General features: G+C 40.5%; 1 protein-coding gene across 4 annotated transcripts in view; it reads right to left on the reverse strand.

Annotated features, from left to right (window-relative positions):
• Nucleotides 1-25,277, reverse strand: part of LOC137415117 (nucleosome-remodeling factor subunit BPTF) — a 239,283-nt gene that overhangs the window by 198,332 nt on the left and 15,674 nt on the right. For all 4 annotated transcript variants that reach the window (XM_078785831.1, XM_078785829.1, XM_078785830.1 and 1 more), the window contains exons 3-4: nucleotides 3,328-3,602; nucleotides 951-1,143 (exon numbers count right to left, since the gene is read on the reverse strand). In XM_078785831.1, coding sequence (XP_078641957.1) covers nucleotides 951-1,143; nucleotides 3,328-3,602 — 468 coding nt within the window. The remainder of the gene's footprint in view (nucleotides 1-950; nucleotides 1,144-3,327; nucleotides 3,603-25,277) is intronic.

Here is a 25,277-nt window from a genome sequence, read left to right on the forward strand (position 1 = left end):
GTATTGCAATTCTTCCCCAACCACTTTTCTACCATTTTCATGATATAAGTGGGCACTGATATGTGTTGTCGGTGTTTATTCATAAGAATTTTTTTTTAATCTCAATTAAAGGACAGAGGAAAAATTAATGGTCCCTTGAGGGAGCGAGAGAGAGAGCGAGAGAGAGAGAGAGAGAGAGAGAGAGAGAGAGAGAGAGAGAGAGAGAGAGAGAAAGACAGAGATGAGACAGAGAGAGAAGACAGATATACCTCAGTAGAAGAGAGATATCAGATTATTCAAACTCAAGTTATGGTCTGAAAAATGTTTTGCAAAGGGCATATAGCCTTTGACTTGTTCAATCTAAAATAGAATCAGTTCATCTTTGTATTATAGTCCGTACATGCGCCAAGTATGGTTCATAACTTATTGCAGTAACACTGATTTTCAATTAAAGGGCACTTGACCATAGGCATTTGACCTTTTGAATCCAAATGTTCATCTTCATATTACAGTCAGTTGGGTCAAAATCATTTCAGTGGTTCACAAGTTATAGCGGTAATGAAAATCTGCTACTTTCAGATAAAGGTCATATGACCTATGACCAGAAAATATAATCAGTTGATCTTTGAATTTTGAATAAAGTTTGGCAAAATCTCTCCAGCGGTTCACAGGTTATCGCGGTATCAAAATTATCACGCCGAGTCAAAAACATAATACCTCCGAATTACCTTTGACCCCAAAATCCAACCAGTTCATCTTTGCATCATAATACACCTTTGTACCAAGTTTGGTTAAAAAAAAAAAATCCCTTCAGCGGTTCACAAGTTATCGCAGGAACAAAATCATTACAGACATAAGGACGGACAACCTGAAAATATAATTCCCCCGTGGTACCTTCGGCAGCTGAAGCATTAAAAATAAACTAAAAATAAAAAGAGATGAAAAATGAAAATGTATTGCTTGGAGACCACCTTCAACACCAGGTGTATAAGGGAAATCTTCTTCCTGCAGGCTGGCGAGTGGCTGTCCAAGTTCACGCTGATCACTCTCGCAGTATGCACGCATAACCTCTGGCCACGTCATAACGTCGAGGAGATATAACATGGAGTTAATTGAGTCCTTGAGGTCTGTGGGACCAAACGTGGTTCCGGATGAATCTTCTTCCTGCAGAGAACACAAGCTCACCATTATTTACATGCTCAGTTCCCTCAGAACCTTGACTAAACTACTCAATCTCATGACAAACGGTTGGTAGTTACATGCATGGTGACATGGTGAATGCCCAAATATACAATCTTGGTTTAAAACTCATGAAAGAGCTTAATGACAGAGCAGAGAAGATCAACAAACCATCAATGGTGTCAAGGGCAGCAGGAAGACATGGGACCTACAGACAAATAATTTCAGAATGAATTAGAACGGCACTCGGTAAAGCGCTACCTCCACCAGGCTGAACAGCTTATGTTTTGTATCCCAATGATAGGCCGGACCTGGATCGAACCTGAATCAAAATATAATCGGCTGGCTCTTGTCACCTAACCAACCCATCCACCACGTGGTCATAATTCAATTCATCCACAACTGTTTGAAATATCATGCTATATATCATTTTGGCCTCATCCCTCAATGGTGAAGAATCACTTGAAAATTAAAAATAAACTCTCGTATCTGCATCCGGATCTTCACCAAAATCGAATCAATTTGTCCTTGCCACACGCTCAACCTGACCACCAAATTTCGACCGAATCCGTCCACAACCTTTTGAGATATTCTGCTCACAGCCAAACAGACAGGGGTGAAAATATAACCTTCACCCATCTTAATGAAATGAATGAAAATTCTGTATGTATGTCAGCAGACATTGTGCGCAAAAATGGTAATAAACTAGAACGGCACTCCGAAACGTCACGACGTCGACTGATATTCCACCACCCACATAATTACATCATGGACCAAGTTTGATGCAAATCCCATCAGCTGGTCTCAACTATCACATCTTTTATCTGATTTGACCACTGACCTTTGATGCCAAAATCTAAGTACAATTAATCTTTTCATCATCTTACGATAATTCACCAAATGTCCGTCCATCTGTCTGTCTGTCTGTCTGTCTGTCTGTCTGTCCGTTCGTTCAAAGGTACCGCAAAAATGGCTGAACCGATCGCAACAATATTTTGAGTGGGTAATCCTAGGACCCCCTGGAGTAAAATAGGCTATATTGTTTTTCCAATTTTCCAATTTTCCAGTTTTTCCAAACACTATGGAATAATATTTACCGATATGAACAGTGATGTGGCTTTTGTTGAAATTCTATGTACCAGGAGAGAGTAGATCGACTCCTGACGAACTCTTCCTATATAAACGTGCGGCTTAGAAACACGGCAGCGTGTGCAAAGCGACTGAGAAACAGGTGTAGCGGCCGCTTCCGTATTACAGATTTGGCGCGCACTCTTCACACATAAACGTGCAACTGAGAAAGACGTGTAGCGGCCACTTCCGTTTTGCAGAATTCAATCTTTTTTCAAAATGGGCGCCATGTACTGTTTAGATTTTGATAATTTGCGTGTGATATGATTCAACGGATGTTTATATGAATCGTTTAAAATAAAAAAAGCCTTCAATTTCAATATTTTTCCTTTTCATTTGGGCTTCCCGATTGAAGCCTCGCCCGTAGAGTGGGTACCGTTGCTAGTAATATATACTTGTATCAAATTTGGTCAAAATCCCATCACTGGTTCACAAGTTAGCTCGGTAACAGATATTTTTACTGAACAGGACCTCTGACATTTGACCGTGTGACTCCAAAATAGAATCATTTCATCTTTACCTCATTATACATACCTGCACCGAGTTAGACTTGGATCACTTCAACCGTTATCTCGGTAACGGAAACCTATCACAGACAGCCTCACGGACGGGCGGACAACCAAAAAACATCGTGCCTACGGCGTCTTCGCCTTGTAGCAAATCTTACAGACCAAGGAGTTGCTGCTGATAAGACAGCCCTTCAAAGTAGAAGCCATACCCTTACTCTTTATTAGCCCCAGTTGGACTTAGTCCGAAACACGGGGCTTATGGATTGGGTCTCGTCTGTCCGTCCATCCGCAACCATTTCTCGGAGATGTATGGACCGATTTTGTTCAAACTTGGCACAAAGACAATACATGAGTATACATTTGCAGGAGATTTTGTTTTGTAATCCAACCAAATATGGCCGACTGACGGCCTTTAACTCCATACAGCCAAATTACTAAAACCATGGGGGCTATGACATTTTGTATTTTACTCCTTGTTTTTCATCAATAGGCAATACATTTTTTATATTGTCCACTTTTTTCAAATCCGTACCTTAAGCACAGCACGCAGCAGAGCCAGGTGTGTTTCTGTAATTAGTGCACTCTGTTCTTGCCCAGACAGGGCAGCACAGAAATCTTCAAAACGAAATGGTGAAAGGCGCAGCGGTGTTCGGAAACGACGAAGAACCTCGTAGATGCCCAGGGCCTCCAATAAGTGATCCTTGGGCATCAAGAAGTCCTCCGACGTGCTGGGAAGTACAAGTGGGGGTACGTCTTCTTCATAGGGGGGCGTGAGTGGGCGAGGAGCACGAAATGGACGTTTTCGACCTGTGTTAAAGAAAAAATCAAAGGCAAAATGTTAACCAGATGAAGAGTCCTGAAAATTAGTTAGTCCGATATTGATGAGTTGCAAACAAGATGTGTGAAAACAAGAGGTCCAAAGGAAGTCTTACTACAGCCTGCAGCAAATACCCATTACGTAACCCTATAGGTTAAATTTGGGGCCCGTGCTCTGAAACCGGCTCGTGGTGGTCTTGCTTTTCCATATCTTGTCAGAGCAACGCCGAATGCTGAACGGTGGATAAATAACTCAGCGATCCCATGAAGTGCCAACGGTTTAGTGTGATGAGCACCTGGGGAGGACAGTGGAACCCTTTATGGAAAAAAGTGGACAAATTTAATTATCTGAAAAGTGGACAAATCTGAAAGTTGACCAATTTAATTATCCATTTATTCAATGGCTGATCAAAGGCCAGGCCCATTTCCTAAAACTGTGGTTTAGTCACAGTGAAAGCATGCCTCGACTAAAATAGTTTGCCACTGGTCCTCCAGGTTGAGGGTTTGGCAGTGGGCGAGTAACCTGTTCCTGTAACAAAAAATATTTTGCTGCAGAAACTGCAACAAATACTGTATATGTGAAAAATCTGTCATCTCCGGTCACAGGGTGAAGTTCTGTCTGAAGAGGCTGTCAATATGACGTCTGGTAGTGAAATCAATTCAGAACCTATGAGACTGCAAACCTCTCTGACAGGTACCAAAAAGCCTACAACTATAGGAATCTGAAATGTGAGGAATGATGTTCCAGTCATGGGTAGTAGCTCAAGTAACAAATCAATTTTGAAGATATCGCTTCGGTATTCTAGGATTAAGTGAAAGTATGTGGATGGGAAATGGGAAGATTTGTCTTGTAACAAGAAAAACTGTGATTAATCTGGGAGGGCAGGATGGTATTCGCCAAGCCAGGGTTGCGATGACGCTTGGTGTGACAGCACGGATAGCATTATTAGAATGGAAGCCCAGAAATGCAGGTCTTCTGTATGTACGCATTGAATTTGAAGGTAAATACAGCAAACCGAGTGTCATTGAGTGATATGCACCAACAAATTAAATACAGAACAAACTAAAGAGGATTTCTACGAACAATTGCAAAGTGATTATGTTAGTTCCAAGACATGATGTTCTCGTTATTATGGGGAATATGAATGCAAACAGTTGGAAGGAATAATAGACAAAAAGACAGATGCATGGAAAGACAAGGTAGTGGAGAGATTAACCAGAATGGGGAGCCTTTTTACAGATTTTTGTACTGAAAACAAACTAGTCATAACGGGAGCTTCCTTTCAACACAAAGATATACATTTGTAGACACGGACCTCAGCAGATGGAATTACGAAAAACCAGATAGATCACATTGCGATAAATAATAAATGGACCTCATCCATCAATGATACTTGAGTCTCAATAGGTGCAGATGGAGGAAGTGACCATAATCCAGTGATTATGAAGCTACATGTGGGCATACGAAAACAATATAAACGAGATCGGCACTCGGTAGTGCACATACCTCCACCAGGCTGAACAGTTTATGGTTTCTATCCCACTGATAGGCCGGATCTGGATTCGGACGTCAACCAAAATCGAATCGACTTGTTCTTGTCACCTTACCAACTCATCCACCAATTTTATTCATAACTCGTCTATAACTTTTTTAACTATGTTATATATCGCTTTTCGCCCGATCTCTCAATGGTGAAGAATCATTTACAAAATTAAATAATTCCCATATCTGAATCCATATTCAGATCTTCACCAAAATCTAATCGATTCGGTCTCGTCACATACCCAATCTATCCACGAAGTTTCGTCCGAATCCGTCCACAACTTTTTGAGATATCCTGCTATATATCGTTTTCGGCCCCATCACTCAATGGTGAAGAATTACCTAAAAAATTATACCAGCCAGATCCAGATTTTCACCAAAATTGAATCATTTCGTCCTTGTCACACACCGAAACTTTGCGCAAATTTTCGTCCAAATCGTCCATAAATTTTTAAGATATCTTGTTCACAGACAGACAGACAAACAAACAAACAGACAAGGGTGGAAACATAACCTCCATCCACCTTTGGTTACAGAGGTTAGAATATCAAAAAAGTAGAAGTAAAAAAAAAAACCAGGTTAAGAAAAGTATAAAAACGATAAAATTAACTTTATAGAAGACTAGCCAAATGCACCCGGTGTTGCCCGGGTTCTTTTTGAATGAATTTACTGCTATAATTCAGCTTTTACTCGTGGCCATAGAAGATTGACTACTATAATTCAGCTCAGCTTTTAATTGCGAAATTGGCCCAGCCCGGGCGAGGCGGCCTCGACCGGCCTCGCCACCTAGCCTATAACCTTCCCGGGGCACGTCCCGACATTTCTGGTTCTTTTTGAATGAATTTACTACTATAATTCAGCTTTTACTCGCGGCAGTATAAGATAGACTACTATAATTCAGCTCAGCTTTTAATTGCGAAATGGGCCCATCCCGGCCGAGGCGGCCTCGACCGGCCTTGCCACCCAGCCTATAGCCTTCCCAGGGCCCGTCCCGACATTTTTTGTGTCAGAGGTTTCCTCCTATCTTTCACCGTTCAGGAGATTAGTGCGTGCAAACAAACAAACAAAACTTTCTTTTTTATATATATATACTAGCCGAAAGCACCCGGCGTTGCCCGGGTTCTTTTTGAATGAATTTACTACTATAATTCAGCTTTCACTCGCGGCCGTAGAAGATTGACTACTATAATTCAGCTCAGCTTTTAATTGCGAAATTGGCCCAGCCCGGCCGAGGCGGCCTCGACCCGCCTCGCCACCTAGCCTAAAACCTTCCCGGGGCCCGTCCCTACATTTTTTGTGTCAGAGGTTTCCTCCTATCTTTCACCGTTCAGGAGATTAGCGCATGCAGACAAACAAACAAACAAACAAAAACTTTCTTTTTTGCTGTCGGATTTAATCAAAAGACAACAACAAACATTTTGTTCTCTTCACCTTATTACCTCCGCCACCGAAGGTGGATGGAGGTTATGTTTTCACCCCTGTTTGTTTGTCCGTTTGTGAACAAAAATCTCAAAAAATTGTGGACGGATTCGGACGAAATTTGGCAGAGATGTAGCGTATGTGACAAGGACGATTCGATTCGATTCTGGTGAAGATCTGAATATGGATTCGGATATGAGAATTATTTAATCTTTCAAGTGATTCTTCACCATTGGGAGATTGGGCCAAAAACTATACATAGCAGGATATCTCAAAAAGTTGTGGATGGATTTGGACGAAACTTGGTGGAGAGTTTGGGTGTTTGACAAGGACGATTCGAATAGATTTTGGTGAAGATCTGAACATGGATTTGGATATGAGGATAATTTAATCTATTAAGTGATTTTTGACCATTGGGAGAAAGGGCCAAAAACGATACATAGCAGGATATCTCAAAAAGTTATGGATGGATTTGGACGAAACTTGTTCAACAGGTTGTGTGTGTGACCAGGAAGAATCGATTCAATTTTGGTGAAGATCCGGATCCAGCCAGTAGCATTTTTAAAGTGATTCTTCACCATTGAGTGATATGGCCAAACAGGTGGAGGTATGCTCTCTGCTGAGTGCCATTCTAGTAATTTACCTGATGTCATTTGATTGGAAATTAACTGACATCACCTTCATCAACTATCCTTGCTGCCTATGTATGGTGTAAGCAAAAATCATTTCCACTCCGCTGCGAAGCTCAGTGTTGAATGCTTTGGTGTATACCTTCGCTTAAAATGAGTGAAATGACACATTTTGAAAATTTTGAATTATTCTCACTCAGATTTCAACATTACTATAATGCATATTATCAAGTTGTTTCGACTTTCTTTATGCAAGATGATGATTTGTAATACTGGCTACCACTGGGTGGCGCTATATAATACACATTTACATGGAGAGAATTAGGGTCTTCCCTTCCAACCCTTACAGCCCTCCCATAGACATGCTACCCCGACAGAAACTATCCATGGGGTACACTGAGGTAATATGCAACATTTGGTTGTATTTGGTCCCGTAGTTATCCTGCACATGTGAGGCGAAAAATGGGGTTAAGCAATTGGTTCACTTCTGACTGACTGTGCGTTTGTCCTTCTGTCCACAGACGTCAGTTTATGATCAAGGAACAACTTAATTTCAATTGAATGTTTTATTTTGAACAAGAATCGGAAAACGAACCTGTAGTTTAGCAGCACTTTGGCTCTGAATTTGTCCCGATCGTACATGTGCAGAGGAGGGAGATAATTTTTTATGGCGTAGCCCATATGGCAAAGCCATCTAGAACAGCGTTTATCTGTCCGTATGTATGTATGTATGTATGTATGTATGTATGTATGTATGTATGTATGTATGTATGTATGTGCCCTCAAACATACACCAATCAGAGCTGAGGATCTTGTCACATTACGGGGGCGCTGTGATGTCATTACAGTGGGGCGAAGGCCGACTCCACACACTGCCATTTTGATTCCCATGCCGTTCAGGCCGGACATATCGTTGAACCTGTCATGTATCACAATCTGCATGCTCTACCTCAACGTTTTTCATGCAGTGTGAAACACAAACACGTGAAACATATGAAGCAAAACACATGAAAATATGGATCTTTTATACCACTCGATTGTTATCGTGGCTGTGGTTGTTGTTGTTTGTGGTCTCCTTCTGTGTAGTTTTATATATTTTTCTATTGCTTCACAAAATATCACTACTGTATATATAATTTTGTATGCTGTTCCGTGTCCTTCTAAAGGGTTTCTATTGTCGTAGAATAATAAATGTTTCCGTTCAAATGGCTGTGTGAATAAACCATACATTAGTGCTTCTTACTCTTCTTCAAACTCGCAAAGAGGCTTTCAGAACTGACAAATTTGTGATTAAACAAATGATTTTTTACGGCGTAGATGTTTGGTTCCTGTGTTTACAGCATTTGTCTCTCCGTATGTATGGATGTCCCACACATATTTATCCTACATATTGGGTGAGTTTTACGTCTTCATGACCAATCAAATTTGCCACTTATGGACCCCACCCATATCCTTGTTTCTCAACAAAAGCATAGGGGTAATGTGTTCTCCCTAGTTTTTAAAAAAGTTTTTCTCGAGTTTTGAACTCTAGTTTTCTTAGTTTTTGAAGCATATATAAACAAACAAATATACAAATTCACTTTTATAGTACTGTATTAAAAAAGCACAAAAGGGTGACATCAGGAAACTCTAGCAGACTACAAAAACTATGTGAGGAAAACAATATCAGAAAATATCAGCTGTAAATGTCAAATGATGGAAAGGACCCTTAAAACCGAAAAAGATCAGCTGAAGCGATGAGCAGAACATTTTGAATAAATTCTGAAAATAAAGAAGATCCGATCAACCCAATTGAATTGCAAATAAATAAGACATCACCAAAATATATATGGATGTATGTATATCATGTATATCATGTTTAACAGAAGAAGAAATTACACAAGCTATTCAAAAGTTGAAAAATAATAAGCTAGATGGGATCACGACAAAGTTGTTAAAGGTCATTATCCTGAAGAGCAAAAGCTCTATACAAGTTCTTTTTTTAAAACATGGAGTGATGAAGGAGTACCGGAAGATTGGCTCAAAGGAATTATTATAAAGATACCGAAAAATAAAAATAAAATAAAAACTTGGAGGACTGCAGCAATTGGAGAAAAATAAATAACCTTACTTTCAGTGGCATAAAATATTTTCACAAGATGCATTTTGGATAGGATAGGAGTAATCTTCGATATCTTAAGAAGAGAACAGGCAGGTTTTAGAAGAGGGAAAAGAGAGGAAGAACAAGAGAAACTTAGAGGAAGACTATCCAAAGAGAACTAAAATTCTCCAATGGGATGGAAGTGAAGGAAATGAGAATTCGCGATGAATAGGAAGAAATGGTGCAATTTTGGTGTCTTATTGACAAATAAGGCCGCAACAATAAGTAAAGTACAGCTTACATTCTCCAATTATATTACAATTTACATTTCGTGAATTCAAAACACATCAAAGTATACTTAGTTAAGGGGCTATTCGACTGATTACTGATGCAGACGAGAGTTCACAAAACACATCACCCATAGTGTTCAAGTATAGACTTCAATTTAAATAAAATAATGATATTAAAGTTAATTTTAAAAATTTCCACAAGTTTAGCATTATTGAAGCGGTCTTATACATCACCCTTATGTAACATGTCTAGGTCCTGCTAAACGAAGTAAAGAAAAGAGGTTTTGAAAGTGACAAGGTGATTTGTGTTATAGTGTTGAAGTAACTAGAGTTGAAGTTGAAGTAACTAGAGCAATGTGACTGTTGCCAATATGCCTCCACATAGTCCCACAATAGGTCGATGCCCTCGTTCACTGTCCTAAATATAAACAAGTTTGATTGAAATCCCATTTTCACCAGCAATGACAAGTTTCACATCGATCGGTGAAGCTGTTTCAGAGAAGGGATTTTTTTAAATTATCGGCTTTCAAGCTAATATGGCTGCCACACCACGTGACATATGACCTTAAAATGTACACTCTGCATATGTATGGGTAGGGGATCACGTTTGCGAAGTTTCGTGATGATCGGATAAGGTTCGTTTTTCTATCCAATATGGCTGCCAAACCACGTGACCTACAATGTCATCATTTTCGCACTATTTGCAACAGTGGTGTTAAATGGTAGTTGTAAAATTTTGCATCGATGGGGTAAGCGGTTTCAGAGATATAATTATTTAATATTTCCCTTCAACCCAATATGGCTGCCACACGATGTGATCAATGATGTTTTCGTGATCATCTTTTAATTGTCATGCCTCGTCAATGACACATGTAAAGTTTCGAGTCAATCGATTTGGTGGTTTGGGAGAAGATGTTTTTTTAGGGTTTTAGGTTAAATCCAATATGGCTGCCAAACCATGTGGCCTATGATGTCATAAATTTACTATTTCAATACAAATGGAGCATAGATCATGTGCATGCAATTTCAGATTTTTAGGATAAGGAATTTGATTAAAACATTTTTGGCTGGTATACCACTTCACCTATGATGTCATTATCATGCTATTGTTCCCCATTGGGAGTACTTGACAATGCGCCAAGTTTCAAATTTTTCCATTCAGCGGTTTCCGAGAAATATTTTTTAAATTATTTGCATTTAATCCAAGATGGCTGCCATACCACGTGACCGATGACATGACAATTATCATGAAACATTTTACTTGGGTGTCACTCCTACCCTGAAAGTTTAGTCTCAATTGGACATGTGGTTGCTGAGAAAAACAAGGTTTAGTCCGTACAGACGGCCGGACGGACAACCCGAAAACATAATGCCTCTGGCCACCTTCAGTGGTGGAGGCATAAAAATTCAACTGAAATTAAATAAAGATTGTAAAAGTCGTATAAATAAATTAATTCTTCAATCTACCCGTTTTATTCCTGGTGACACAGTCGATTACACCACCTTATTTAACAAGTACTATTAGTTGCCTGTGCCTGTTGTATGTGTTCTTTATGACATCTTTAAAAACGGAAAGTTTCCTGTTTGGAATTCTCAATTTTATTTGATGCCAGACAGCAGACAGAGTAATAAAAAAAATGATCTCACTCCTCTTTGTGCGTGCGTGATCAGGACGAATTCAGACAACATACTGTAAAACGGCAGGTTTGTTTTCCGATTCATGTTCAAAATATAGCATTCACATTAAATAAGTTGTTGTGGTTCGGCCGTCATCGGTCATGTGGTTCGTCCGCCATATTTGTCTTAACATAAAAGCCTTAAAAACCACTAAAAACACGTTCTGGCGAGGATTTTCAATCTCTGAATGCTCTTACTTGTTGTTTTTGCAAGCTCTCTTTATTTAACAAGAAAGACTCAACTGAACTCACTTGTCTGACTCACTTCATATTACCGCCATTCCAAACTAGGGGCACGGCAACTATCAGGGATGCCTATTTGCAGTGATTGTACCCCTCAAAGCAAGTCGGGGGCCAAATCTTCCCCATTCTTCCCTGCTGTCCGGATTTGTCAGGGCAGCGTGGTCGCAGTCATAGTGCCGATCGGTTCCCATGGACCGGACCTTTCCCTCTTGTCTCTTCTCTCTCTAAGTCTGTCGTGGCCCTGACTTCCTGAAGGCGGGGACTACATCCATCCTGGATGTGGGGGGATCTCTGGGTCACTCCTGGGAAATCGATCAACTGTCTCCATGCTGATTGGCTTGTTCGAAAAAACTGTCTGGGGCTATATAATAACAACTATTAGCAGGTAAGCATGGGCAAAAATAAAAGTAAAACACCGGCAGAGATCAAAGTTGAGTTGTATGGTTTCATTGGCTACATATGTCCAACCAAGGGATGCTTAGCATCACCGCAAGCAATTGACATGAGATCCGCAACAAAGCAGGAAACGATAAGTTTGATAGAGTACCATAAACATAACGGATGGAGAATAAAGCTGTCATGGGAAAATAAAAAACAAGAAAAACAGATCAAGTTTGCAGGTCCACCATTTTTTAAAATCCCAAATAAAAGATAAAATTGCTTTTTCTCCATTTTAACTCAGTAAACATAGCCGACGGCGGTAACTTGCTCAGCACGAAAACAGAACACCGGCAGCTAGTTTATATGGACAACAGTTGTAGTACACGATATGAAAAAAAATCTACAATTCTACAAACAACGTACACCCTCCAAGTCATTAAGATGACAAAGTATTCCAAATGTAAATATCACAATTATATTTACTGGTGAATACACGCGTCAAAGCCGGGAGGGCCAAATAACACCAGCAAAATCCTGTGATGTAATAACACTGGAAGCACCACAAAGCGGAATATCGTGATGCCATCGAGCATGGCGAATCTTTGAGAATAGTGCACTTCCGACTGCGATGGACAAAATAAATAAAGGGACAACTTTCAAGTAAATTTAGATGCCAAAAACACAAATGTAAGACATTGTTAACTGGAGAGTTCATAGAACACGATAACACGATAAAATGTTCAAGTATCTATCTATAATTCCAGTAATCTCTGTGTGTTTGTTTGTACGTTTGTACGTTTGTACGTTTGTACGTTTGTTTGTCTGTGACCGCTGTTTCTCGACAACCACGGGTCCGATATACTTTAAACTTGCCAGGTATATTGCTGGGGACCCGAGGATGTGCCTTTTCAAGGTTTGAAATTAATCGGACAAGTACTTACCGAGCTATGGCGATTTAGCCGTTCGCCGTTCGCTTTGGCGTTGCGAATGGACCAAACCATTGCATGTAAATAGAGGGGGGGGTTCTGTGGTCGTTGCGAATGGACCAAACCATTCATGTAAATAGAGGGGGGGGGGGGGTTCTGTGGTCGTTACTGCCACGTGGTTTCAAAGTTTTTTTTTGTTGTTGTTGTTTGCACGCATGTTTTTTTGCACCCACGTACGGGCACGCCCTAGGATGTTTACACACACACACCCCTACACAAATTTTTTTTTTTTTTTTTTTTTGGCAAGGAACGGGCACCCACGTACGGGCACGTCCTAGCTTATATATAGTACGGGCATGCCCTAGTATTCTTCAATTTCAATAAAATGATGGTTTCAAACATCATTTTAAAACCATTCCAGAAGTACTGCTAAACTGAAGGGTTTGGAAAGTGCAAAAAATGTCGATTTGTGTTCTACTGTGTTCAAGCATATTGTTACGGATTCGTCACTTCCGTTGTGGTGGTTTTCATCCACTGTAAACATTTTTGATTCCATGTACTATTATTGTTTTCAAAAGGTTTATTGTTTATGAACTGTTTTCAAAAGGTGAAAAAGTTAGAGTTAAAAGAAACCGGAAACCGGATCGGGAACCGGACGACGAAGAGGAAGAAGAGAAAAAGAAGGCGGAGGGAGTGAGTCGGGGAAGAAGCATAGTTGCTTTGCGGTCTGGAGCGAACGTTGGCGAGCAAGAGTCACGAGTGAACTTTGGGTTTCCTAGGAAAAGGGATTCCTGCGACAGAGTTGTTATCGCTGTGACAGATCAACCTGCGTGTCAGGTTTTACGGTCGATTCCGAAGAGAATCATCGTCGGGCCGTTACGTCTCGAGTACGGGCCGTCGGCCATTTTGACTCGCGCGCTTTGCGCGTCGCGCAAGTTTTCTTTGCTTCGCTTCAGCCGTTTTCACCGCATTCAGACGTTTATCTGGCGTGTGTGTGTGTGCAACGTGGATTTTGAAGGTTAATTTGCGGTTCGCCGACTGTGAGCCATGAAACGTCCATACCCGAGTGTGTGATTTCCCAGTCGCCTGGAGGGCGCCTTTGGATTTCCCAGTCGCCATGAGGGCGCCTTTGCACAGCTTTGGCCGCATGACTGTGACTGTCAACCCAACGGGATACTGGTCTCGATACGACATCGTACGGATGATCGCTGGAGCGGATCGACTTTGGCTTGAAGCCGGAATCAACTTTGGCTTGAAGCCGGGAATAGAGACATTGGGAATCTTCTTCTTTTCGCTCACTTGGAGCACACTGAGTTATATTGTACGAACCTGATGGTACCATCATAGGAATGATATACTATTTGTTGTACAATTGATTACTATTGTTTTTGTCTTGTTATTCTTGTGTGACCTTAATACAATATTTGTTTGTTGGTAACAATTGGTGTGGTTTCACCATTGATCTTTGACACAGAATAACACATCTTTCTGCCGTGACTCCTCTCGGGGCTCGGAGGTACACCGTGACCAGGGGTTTTGGGGAGGAGCACGTAACAGTCGTAACACATATACACTATTTTTCAGCGTATAAGTCGATGTGGAGTTCAAGTTGAATTGGCAAATTTTGCCATTCGTTCGTAGACAAGTCTATTTGGAGTATAAGATGAAGCAAAATCATCTACGGTAGTTAGTAAAGCTGTCAGTCAAACAATGGAGGTGTTGCTTCCTCCCTGACACTCCAACACATCCATCGCTGTCTAACTGCCGACGCTACTTCCAGAGTCATGATTATCAATGACCTGTGTTGTGCCTATTATTTGAATTACTTTGTGGCACAACCTTTCAGCTAAATTCGGAATGTAAATAGATTTTTCAACATGTTTGTTATAATATAGAGGTACAGCAATTAAAACAAGTGACATTCATGAACAGCACTGGCTTATAGAACATTACATTGGGTTGCTGTTCACTCACTACTTAATAAAAATGAACATCCGACACTTATTGTAATACAAGCACTCAATATGTTTGTCCACCTAGCTTTACAGCCACGATTAGCCTTCTTGGTTTTCTCAACACAAGATTTCTCTTACTACAAATACATATTCATATTTCCTCGGTACTCTGATCACACCATCTCGCAGCACCTCGGTGACGACTTCTCTGCTCTGGATTCACCGCGCGACCGTTTGATCGGAGATTTCTCGACTCCAGATTCACCGCACGACTGTTTGATCGGAGATTTCTCGACTCCAGATTCACCGCGCGACTTACCCGATAGTGGTCATTTAATTTTCCATTTTGTAACCGTTCATTTCATTGTCCATTTGTCTATTTCATTTGTGCTCTTCAGTAATTTGTTTAATATTTGCCTCCAATATGTAGTGAAGTGAGGTTAAACTAATGTTAGGGTGACCGAAAAGATGCCATGGGGAACGCATTCCAATCCCCCACTACCCTTACCTCCATATAACATTATGTCCATGGGAATATCTCGTATGCTGAACATCATTTTGCTTAACATCGCACTTTCCAGGAACACATCTACTCTGTCAAGGGGAAACTTTCTGTGGTGTGTTCAAACTAACAATTATACAATTTATTTCAGAAAATACAGTATCACACTTTGCAATTATTGTATTTCATTTCTGCAATTCAATGTCTTAAACCATAGATAAGTCGATTCTGAGTATAGCTTTCGGGGGGGGGGGGGGGGGAAGTATCAACTTGTACGCCGAACAATACGGTAATTCAACTTAAATAAAACAAAGATTGTAAAAGTCATATAAATAAATTAATTACGGAGTGTCTATTACACCACCCTATTTAACGCATTACATTATGTGTGTGTCCTTTATGACATCCTTAAAACCACATTTCCTGTTTGGAATGATTTTCAATTTTATTTGACTGCCAGACAGACATACAGACAGACAGACAGAGTATCTCACTCCTCTCGGTGCATGTGCGATCGGGAGGAATTACTGCTGCTAAATTACAGGTTTAGATATAGGACTGCTAAATTACAGGTTCGTGTTCTGCTTCATGTTCAAAATACAACAATAAATTTAAATTACGTTGTTCCTCGATCATAAACTAATGTTTGTAGCCAGACAGAAGGACGGACATTAACCAATAGATCAACCCCACCTTTCACTTCGCATGCACGGGGTAATTATGTTGATGAGGTTTGGTGATGCGTGGAAGGGTGAGACGGGGAAGACAGCAAACTCAAAGAGACGGACAGATAGACAGCCACTGTCCTTCGATTTAAAAAGGGACACATCTGATATTAACCCTCATTGATGAAAATATTCACAAAATAATTGTTTAAAGGTTCTCAGTGTGGATTGAGGCTGGGGAAACAATAAGTGCTCAACATATTGAGGTATTAAGCCTGGTGTTGGCTTCACAGTTAAGGTTACTGGCTTCATATCATAAGGTCCTGAGTTCAAGCCCCTGTCATGCCAGTGAATGAACACCAGGTGGGTTGACTCAGCTTGTCATCCTTCTGAGGTCGGCAAAATGAGTACCAGATGACTGGGATGAATGAGCCATTCGAGTATCCTGCGTCGGAGTGGCGACCTGTCCAGGATTGTGCCCAATAGCCGAGAAACTGCTTCGGCAGCCATATGCATCTGAAGATGCAAAAAGGAGTGAATTTTTTTTTTTTTTTGTATACAAAGACGAGGCTCGTGTAAGAGCTAGCATATTAAACACAAAAAAATATAAACGGACAAATAAAACATATAATAAAGTGAGCGGGAGACAAGAGAGGGAGAGAGAGGGAAGCACACAAGCACAACAACAGTAGAGAACAAGGACATTGAGATCTGTGGAAGGGAGAAGGCTGGGGCAGGGGAGTGGTCATCATATTGAGTTATTATTGGAAGTGTAACATGCTGTGCACCATTTATTAGAGTTTCTGCAAAAGTAATTTAAACTAGAGTGAAGTCGATGGCACATCATCGCAAATCCCCACGCTTCCCACCTAAAGCTAAGTTGAAAGATGGCAAAAAGTTCCACCACTAACGAGCTGTTAACGAGTTTTTTTAATCTTCCATTTTGACCCCTGTGACCCGAAGTCCCCACCCCTTAGGGCATGGACCAGGGATCAAATCCAAAATTTTGTTACTTATTAAATGTGTCCAGCAATGTTGATTGCATATACGTTTCATCAAAATGTTTTTAAATGAGCCAGTCGTTGCATTTTATGGTGTTTGACCTTTTGACGTCGCCCCATTGCACCAGGCGGCGGACCAGAAGTGATACTGCCCTCACACCTTCTTGCCATGTGGTGATCATAACTACCAAGTTTGGTGATTTTCTGCACAACTGTTTTGGAGGAGATCGCGTGACGGATAGACAGACGGAGCTGATTATAATATTCCCCACATTTTTTTAAGCGTGCGGATAACAAGTGAAACTTTTATAGAACTTTACTGTGATGGTTAAAAAATATCAATGCTTCTCTTCTGAATGGTTAATCTGCAGCTTGTAACAGACATGGTGATAAAAGTTATTATCCCCGTGCTTGGGATAATGTGGGGCAAAAATGTGGGGGCAAAGTGCAATCGGCTCCCTCTGTCTTTCTGTCCATGCATCCGTCCGTCCGTTGTCTGTCTGTCTGTCTGTCACGCTATCTCCTCCAAAACGGTGCAGAAATTTATCAAACTTGGTAGTTATCATCAACACATGGCACGAAAGTGCAAGACCAGTCTCATTTTTGGCCGAACACCCCTCGAATGAGGTCAATATGTCGAATACCAAAAAATGCAATTACAGGAACATTTTAAAACATGTTTAAATGAAACGTTGTGCAGTCGGACCCCACTATTCGCAGTTCCACTATTCGCGGGTTCCGCGTATTCGCGATTGATAAAATGGGACCTGTTTCCCTATTTGCGGAAAAGTGCCCCACTAATTTGCGGTTTTTTTCTTTTGGCGGCTGTGTTCCACAAATTCGCAGTTTTTCAGAGCGCAAAAAAAAAATTCATAAGCCGCTAGCTTGACACATTTATAAAACCCATCATTCACCGGCCATGCATAAAGCAGCTGGACACAAGCAAAAAAACATCTTCTACGAGTCACGAGCATGACCTGTTCTACATTCGCTGCTGTGTGCTTCGAGTTTTCATTGACTTTCGAGGATTATCGTCAACATCCGCGGGATTTGCCTCGCCATTTGCGGGACTTTCATCGACCTTCGCGGATTATCATCAACATTTTCAGGATTTGCCTAACCATTTGTGGATTTTGCCTCGCCATTCATGGTTTGTTCCTCTCTGTTCGTGGAATTTCCTGACTCGGGAACCTATCCCCCCTTTATCCATTGAAACAATGCCCCACTATTCGCGGTTTCGCAATTCGTGGGATTTTCCAGGAAACGTATGCCCCGCGAATAGCGGGGTCCGACAGTATATGCAATCAACATTGCGGGATACATGAGTATGAAACTTTTGTTTGGAAGTTATGCCCCAGTTGGTGGGGACTTCTCTCATGAAATTGAAGCCAAGTCTCATGATATTGAAGCCAAGTCTCATGAAATCGAAGCCAAGTCTCATGATATCGAAGCCAAGTCTCATGATATAGAAGCCAAGTCTCATGATATTGAAGCCAAGTCTCATGATATTGAAGCCAAGTCTCATGATATTGAAGCCAAGTCTCATGATATTGAAGCCAAGTCTCATGAAATTGAAGCCAAGTCTCATGAAATTGAAGCCAAGTCTCATGATATTGAAGCCAAGTCTCATGATATTGAAGCCAAGTCTCATGATATTGAAGCCAAGTCTCATGATATTGAAGCCAAGTCTCATGATATTGAAGCCAAGTCCCATGAAATTGAAGCCAGGTCTCATGAAATCGAAGCAAAGTCTCATGAAATCGAAGCCAAGTCTCATGATATCGAAGCCAAATCTCATGAAATTTAAGCCAAGTCTCATGAAATTTAAGCCAAGTCTCATGAAATTTAAGCCAAGTCTCATGAAATTTAAGCCAAGTCTCATGATATTGAAGCCAAATCCCATGAAATTGAATCTGCACCAATTTCATTGCTATTGTTGCTGTTGTTGCATCTTGAAACGTGAAAAGCTGACACAAATAGTTATTTTATATGCATTGTGTTAATACAGCAATTTACATATATAACTTAGAAATTGATAATCATTGGCTCAATAGATACATTTAAGTGGACAAAAAAAGATTCAAGGAATGTTCATCACAACTCATGAGAAGCAATATTTGTAGGTGCCTGATATTTAAAAAATCCAACACAATGATTGAAAATAAATCTTGTGCTGAAATAATTTTCTATTGGAAAAGAGTTTGCAGTTCGAAACTGAAAGGAGACTTTTTGTAAAACTAAAAAAAATTCAGCAGAAGAGCAGAGAAAAAACAGTGCAAACTAGAACGGCACTCAGTAGAGAGCATACCTCCGCCTGGTTGGCCATATCACTCAATGATGAAGAATCACTAAAATAATTATACTTGCCGGATCCAGATCCGGTTCTTCACCAAAATTGAATCAATTCTTCATGGTCACCCACACAACCTGTCCAACAACTTTCGTCCAAATCCATCCATTACTTTTTGAGATATCCTGCTATGTATCGTTTTGGCCCTATCTCCCAATGGTGAGGAATCACCGTAAAAATTAAATAATTCTCAAATCCGAATCCATATTCAGATCTTGACCTAAATCGAATCGTCCTTGTCACACACACAACCTGTCCACCAAGTTGCGTCCAAATCCGTCCACAACCTTTTGAGATATCCTGCTATATATCGTTTTTAGCCCTATTTCCCAATGGTGAATGGTCACTTAAAAATTTCGACTAGCCGGATCCGAATCCGGATGTTCACCAAAATCGAATCATTTCGTCCTTGTCACATACGCTACCTCTCTGCCAAATTTCGTCTGCATTCATCTACAACTTTTCGAGATATTTTGTTCACAAACAAACGGACAAACAAACAGACAGGGGTGAAAACATAACCTCCATCCACCTTTGGTGGCGGCGATACACAGGGATCAAAGGTAGTGAAGGAAGAATTTCAAATATACTACACCAACTACGACTACTACTACTTCTTCTTTCTTAATGGCTCAAATTACATCCACCTTGTAGAGTCGGCAGGACAACGTTTTTAGTCCGTGTCTTTCAGGAACTGGCGGCCAGGCCTGCCCTTCGATTGCAGCCGATTTTGGCAAGAATTTATAATTTGCTCAGGATGAATGAATGAATGAATAATCGTTTTAAGACCATTTTCCCCGCTAGAGCGGGGGTTAGCCTTACGGGCCCCATGACAATCATGGTTCCCTGTTTGAGGCAATGTTTTTTTTATGGCCGGATGCCCTTCCTGACGCCAACCCTTGGTCACGCTCTTACGATGCGCAGGGATACGGTGTACCTATTCTAAATCGGGGTACACACCGTGATCATTCATCCCAGTAAGCTGGTACTCAATTTGCCGACCTCGGAAGGATGACAGGCGGAGTAATTTGCTCAGGATGATGGCAATAACTCACCAAATCTTAACGTAATACACTATGGTGTCTATATTGTCCACAAACTGATTAAAGCAGACAGCACACAGACCTTATCGTCCATCCGAGGGACGGCTCACTTTGTGGTGCAATGCCCTGCTTGTGAAGCGTCGACCTTGTGAAGCGTTACAGACGCGTCGGGAATCAAACCCATATTAACCGGCTCAAAGACAAGTGCTCCACTCGGTGCCATCCTGTCGGAGGAAGGATGAATTGAAAATAAACCTGATCATTGGAGGAGAGTGAAAAAAACAAAGGTCAAACCATTCGTGAATCGTGAGGAAAATGTGGAATGGTGAATACAATGAGAAAAAAAATGATCAACACATTCACGCTAAGCCTGGTGTTGGCTTAGCGGTTAGTGTGCCGGTTTGGGATCCTAGGATCCTGTGTTCGAATCCCGGTCGATCGCTAAATTAACACCAGGGGGGTTGACTCAGCCTGTCATCGTTCCGAGGTCGGCAAATTGAGTACCAGCTTGCTGGGATGAATGATCCCGGTGTGTACCTCGATTTAGAATAGGTACACCGTATCCCTGCGCATCGTAAGAGGCGACCAAGGGTTGGCGTCAGGAAGGGCATCCGGCCATAAAAACATTGCCTCAAACAGGGAACCATGATTGTCATGGGGCCCGCAAGGCTAACCCCCGCTCTAGCGGGGAAAATGGTCTTAAAACGATCATTCATTCATTTCATTTTCACATTCACGAGACATTGATTAAACCACACACTCGCTACCCTAATCAAACTACTTACTACCTTAATCAAAAATACAAACGCACTGCCTTGATCAAACTACAAACTCACTACATCAATCAAACTACACACGCACGACCTTAATCAAACTGCACACTCCCTACCCTAATCAAACTACACATGCACTACCTCAAACTACACAAACACTACCTTCATCAAACTACACAATCACTAGACCTTAATCAAACTACACATGCACTACCTTGATCAAACCACACAATCACGAGACATTGATGAAACCACACACTCACTACCCAAATCAAACTACACAAGCACTACCTTAATCAAAAATACACACGCACTACCTTAATCAAACGACACACGCACGACCTTAATCAAACTGCACACTCCCTACCCTAATCAAACTACACACGCACGACCTTAATCAAACTGCACACTCCCTACCCTAATCAAACTACACATGCACTACCATAATCAAACTACACAAACACTACCTTCATCAAACTACACAATCACTAGACCTTAATCAAACTACACATGCACTACCTTGATCAAACCACACAATCACGAGACATTGATGATACCACACACTCACTACCCTAATCACTCTACAAACGCACGACCTTAATCAAACTGCACACTCCCTACCATAATCAAACTACACACGCACGACCTTAATCAAACTACACATGCACTACCATAATCAAACTACACAAACACTACCTTCATCAAACTACACAATCACTAGACCTTAATCAAACTACACATGCACTACCTTGATCAAACCACACAATCACGAGACATTGATTAAACCACACACTCACTACCCTAATCACTCTACACACGCACTACCTTAATCAAAATTACACATGCACTACCTTGATCAAACTTCACAATCACTAGACCTTAATCAAACTACACACACTCACTACCTTGATCAAACTACACACTCACTACCGTAATCAAACTACACACGCACTACCTTAATCAAAATTACACATGCACCACCTTGATCAAACTTCACAATCACTAGACCTTAATCAAACTACACACACTCACGACCTTGATCAAACTACACACTCACTACCGTAATCAAACTACACACTCACTACCCTAATCAAACCACACACTCACGAGACATTGATCAAACTACACACTCACTATCTTAATCAAACTGCACACTCACTACCCTAATCAAACTACACACTGCACTACCTAAATGAAAATTACACATGCACTACCTTGATCAAATTACACAATCACAAGACCATAATCAAACTACACACTCACTACCTTGATAAAACTACACAATCACTAGACCTTAATCAAACTACACACTCACTAGCTTGATCAAACTACACACTCACTACCCTAATCAAACTACACACTCACTAGCTTGATCAAACTACACACTCACTACCCTAATCAAACTACACACTCACTACCCTAATCAAACCACACACTCACTACCCTAATCAAACCACACACTCATGAGACATTGATCAAACGACACACTCACTATCTTAATCAAAATTACACTCATTAGACCTTGATCAAATTACACACTCACAACCTTAAATCAAAATTACACAATCATTCGACCTTGATCAAACTACACACTCACTATCTTAATCAAAATTACACACTCATTAGACCTTGATCAAACTATACACTCACTATCTTAATCAAAATTACACACTCATTAGACATTGAGGAAACTACACACTCACGATGTGAATCAAAATTACACTCATTAGACCTTGATCAAATTACACACTCACTACCTTAATCAAAATTACACATGCACTACCTTGATCAAACGACACAATCACTAAACCATAATCAAACTACACACTCACTAGCTTGATCAAACTACACACTCACTACCCTAATCAAACCACACACTCACGAGACATTGATCAAACTACACACTCACGATCTTAATCAAAATTACACTCATTAGACCATGATCAAATTACACACTCACAACCTTAAATCAAAATTACACAATCATTCGACCTTGATCAAACTACACACTCACTATCTTAATCAAGATTACACCCTCATTAGACCTTGATCAAACTACACACACAACCTTAAATCAAAATTACACACTCATTAGACCTCGATGAAACTATACACTCACAACCTTATATCAAAATTACACTCATTGGACCTTGATCAAACTACACACTCACTATCTTAATCAAAATTACACACTCATTAGACCTCGATGAAACTATACACTCACAACCTTATATCAAAATTACACTCATTGGACCTTGATCAAAATACACACTCACTATCTTAATCAAAATTACACACTCATCAGACCTTGATCAAACTACACACTCACAACCTTAAACCAAAATTACACACTCATTAGACCTCGATATAACTACACACTCACAACCTTAAATCAAAAGTACACACTCATTAGTCCTTGACCAAACTATACACTAACAACCTTCAATCAAAATTCCACACTCTTTAGACCTTGATCAAACTACACAGTACGCACTCACTATCTTAATCAAAATGACACTCATTAGACCTTGATCAAACTACACACTCACTATCTTAATCAAAATTACACACTCATTAGACCTTGATCAAACTACACACTCACAACCTTAAATCAAAAGTACACACTCAATAGACCTTGATCAAACTACACACTCACAACCTTAAATCAAAATTACACACTCAATAGACCTTGATCAAACTACACACTCACAACCTTAAATCAAAATTACACACTCATTAGACCTCGATGAAACTACACACTCACTTTGTGAATCAAAATCTCACACTCATTAGACCTTCATCAAACGACACACTCACAACCTTAAATCAAAATTACACACTCAATAGACCTTGATCAAACTACACACTCACTATCTTAATCAAAATTACACACTCATTAGACCTTGATCAAACTACACACTCACAACCTTAAATCAAAAGTACACACTCAATAGACCTTGATCAAACTACACACTCACAACTTTAAATCAAAATGACACTCTCATTAGACCTTGATCAAACTACACACTCACAACCTTAAATCAAAATTACACACTCAATAGACCTTGATCAAACTACACACTTACTATCTTAATCAAAATTACACACTCAATAGACCTTGATCAAACTACACACTCACAACCTTAAATCAAAATTACACACTCATTAGACCTCGATGAAACTACACACTCACTTTGTGAATCAAAATCTCATACTCATTAGACCTTGATCAAACGACAAACTCACAACCTTAAATCAAAATTACACACTCATTAGACCTCGATGAAACTACACACTCACTCTGTGAATCAAAACCTCACACTCATTAGACCTTGAACAAACTACAAACTCACAATCTTAAATCAAAAGTACACACTCATTAGACCTTGATCAATCTACACACTCACAACCTTAAATCAAAAGTACACACTCATTAGACCTTGATCAAACTATCTACTCACAACCTTAAATCAAAATTACACACTCAATAGACCTTGATCAAACGACACACTCACAACCTTAAATCAAAATTACACTCATTAGACCTTGATCAAACTACACACTCACTATCTTAATCAAAATACACACTCATTAGACCTCGATGAAACTATACACTCACAACCTTATATCCTCATCCTCAACGACTACATCCTGGATAACAAACTGGACTTTATCTGTCTCACCGAAACCTGGCAACAACCACTGGACTACTACACGCTCAACCTCACCACACCCAATGGATATTCCTTCGTCAATAAACCACGCTCGGGGGGCTGAGGTGGTGGAATTGCCGTTATCCACCGTCAAGACATCAGGACCAGCCTCATCCCCATCGCCTCATCCTCATCCTTTGAACACCTCGCTTTTAAACTCTCTGGTCGCACGCAGTCAGTCATGGCTGTCGTCTACCGCCCTCCCAAACCACACCCATTATTCCTGTCTGACTTCTCCTACTTTCTGACCCAGCTATGTTCCCTCTCCCCCTCAATCCTCCTCCTCTGTGATTTCAATATCCACATGGACTCCACTGACTCCACAATAACCACTGACTTCACTGATTTACTCACCTGCTTTAACCTCACTCAACATGTCAACTTTCCTACGCATATCCGTGGTCACATTTTGGACCTTGTCTGCTCCACTGGATTAATTTTGCACCATCTCTCTGGCTCCGACCTCACCCTCTCTGA

This window comes from Myxine glutinosa, chromosome 10 (genome assembly GCF_964187855.1).
Source record: "Myxine glutinosa chromosome 10, kmMyxGlut1.1, whole genome shotgun sequence".
In the NCBI taxonomy this organism is placed as follows: domain Eukaryota; kingdom Metazoa; phylum Chordata; class Myxini; order Myxiniformes; family Myxinidae; genus Myxine; species Myxine glutinosa.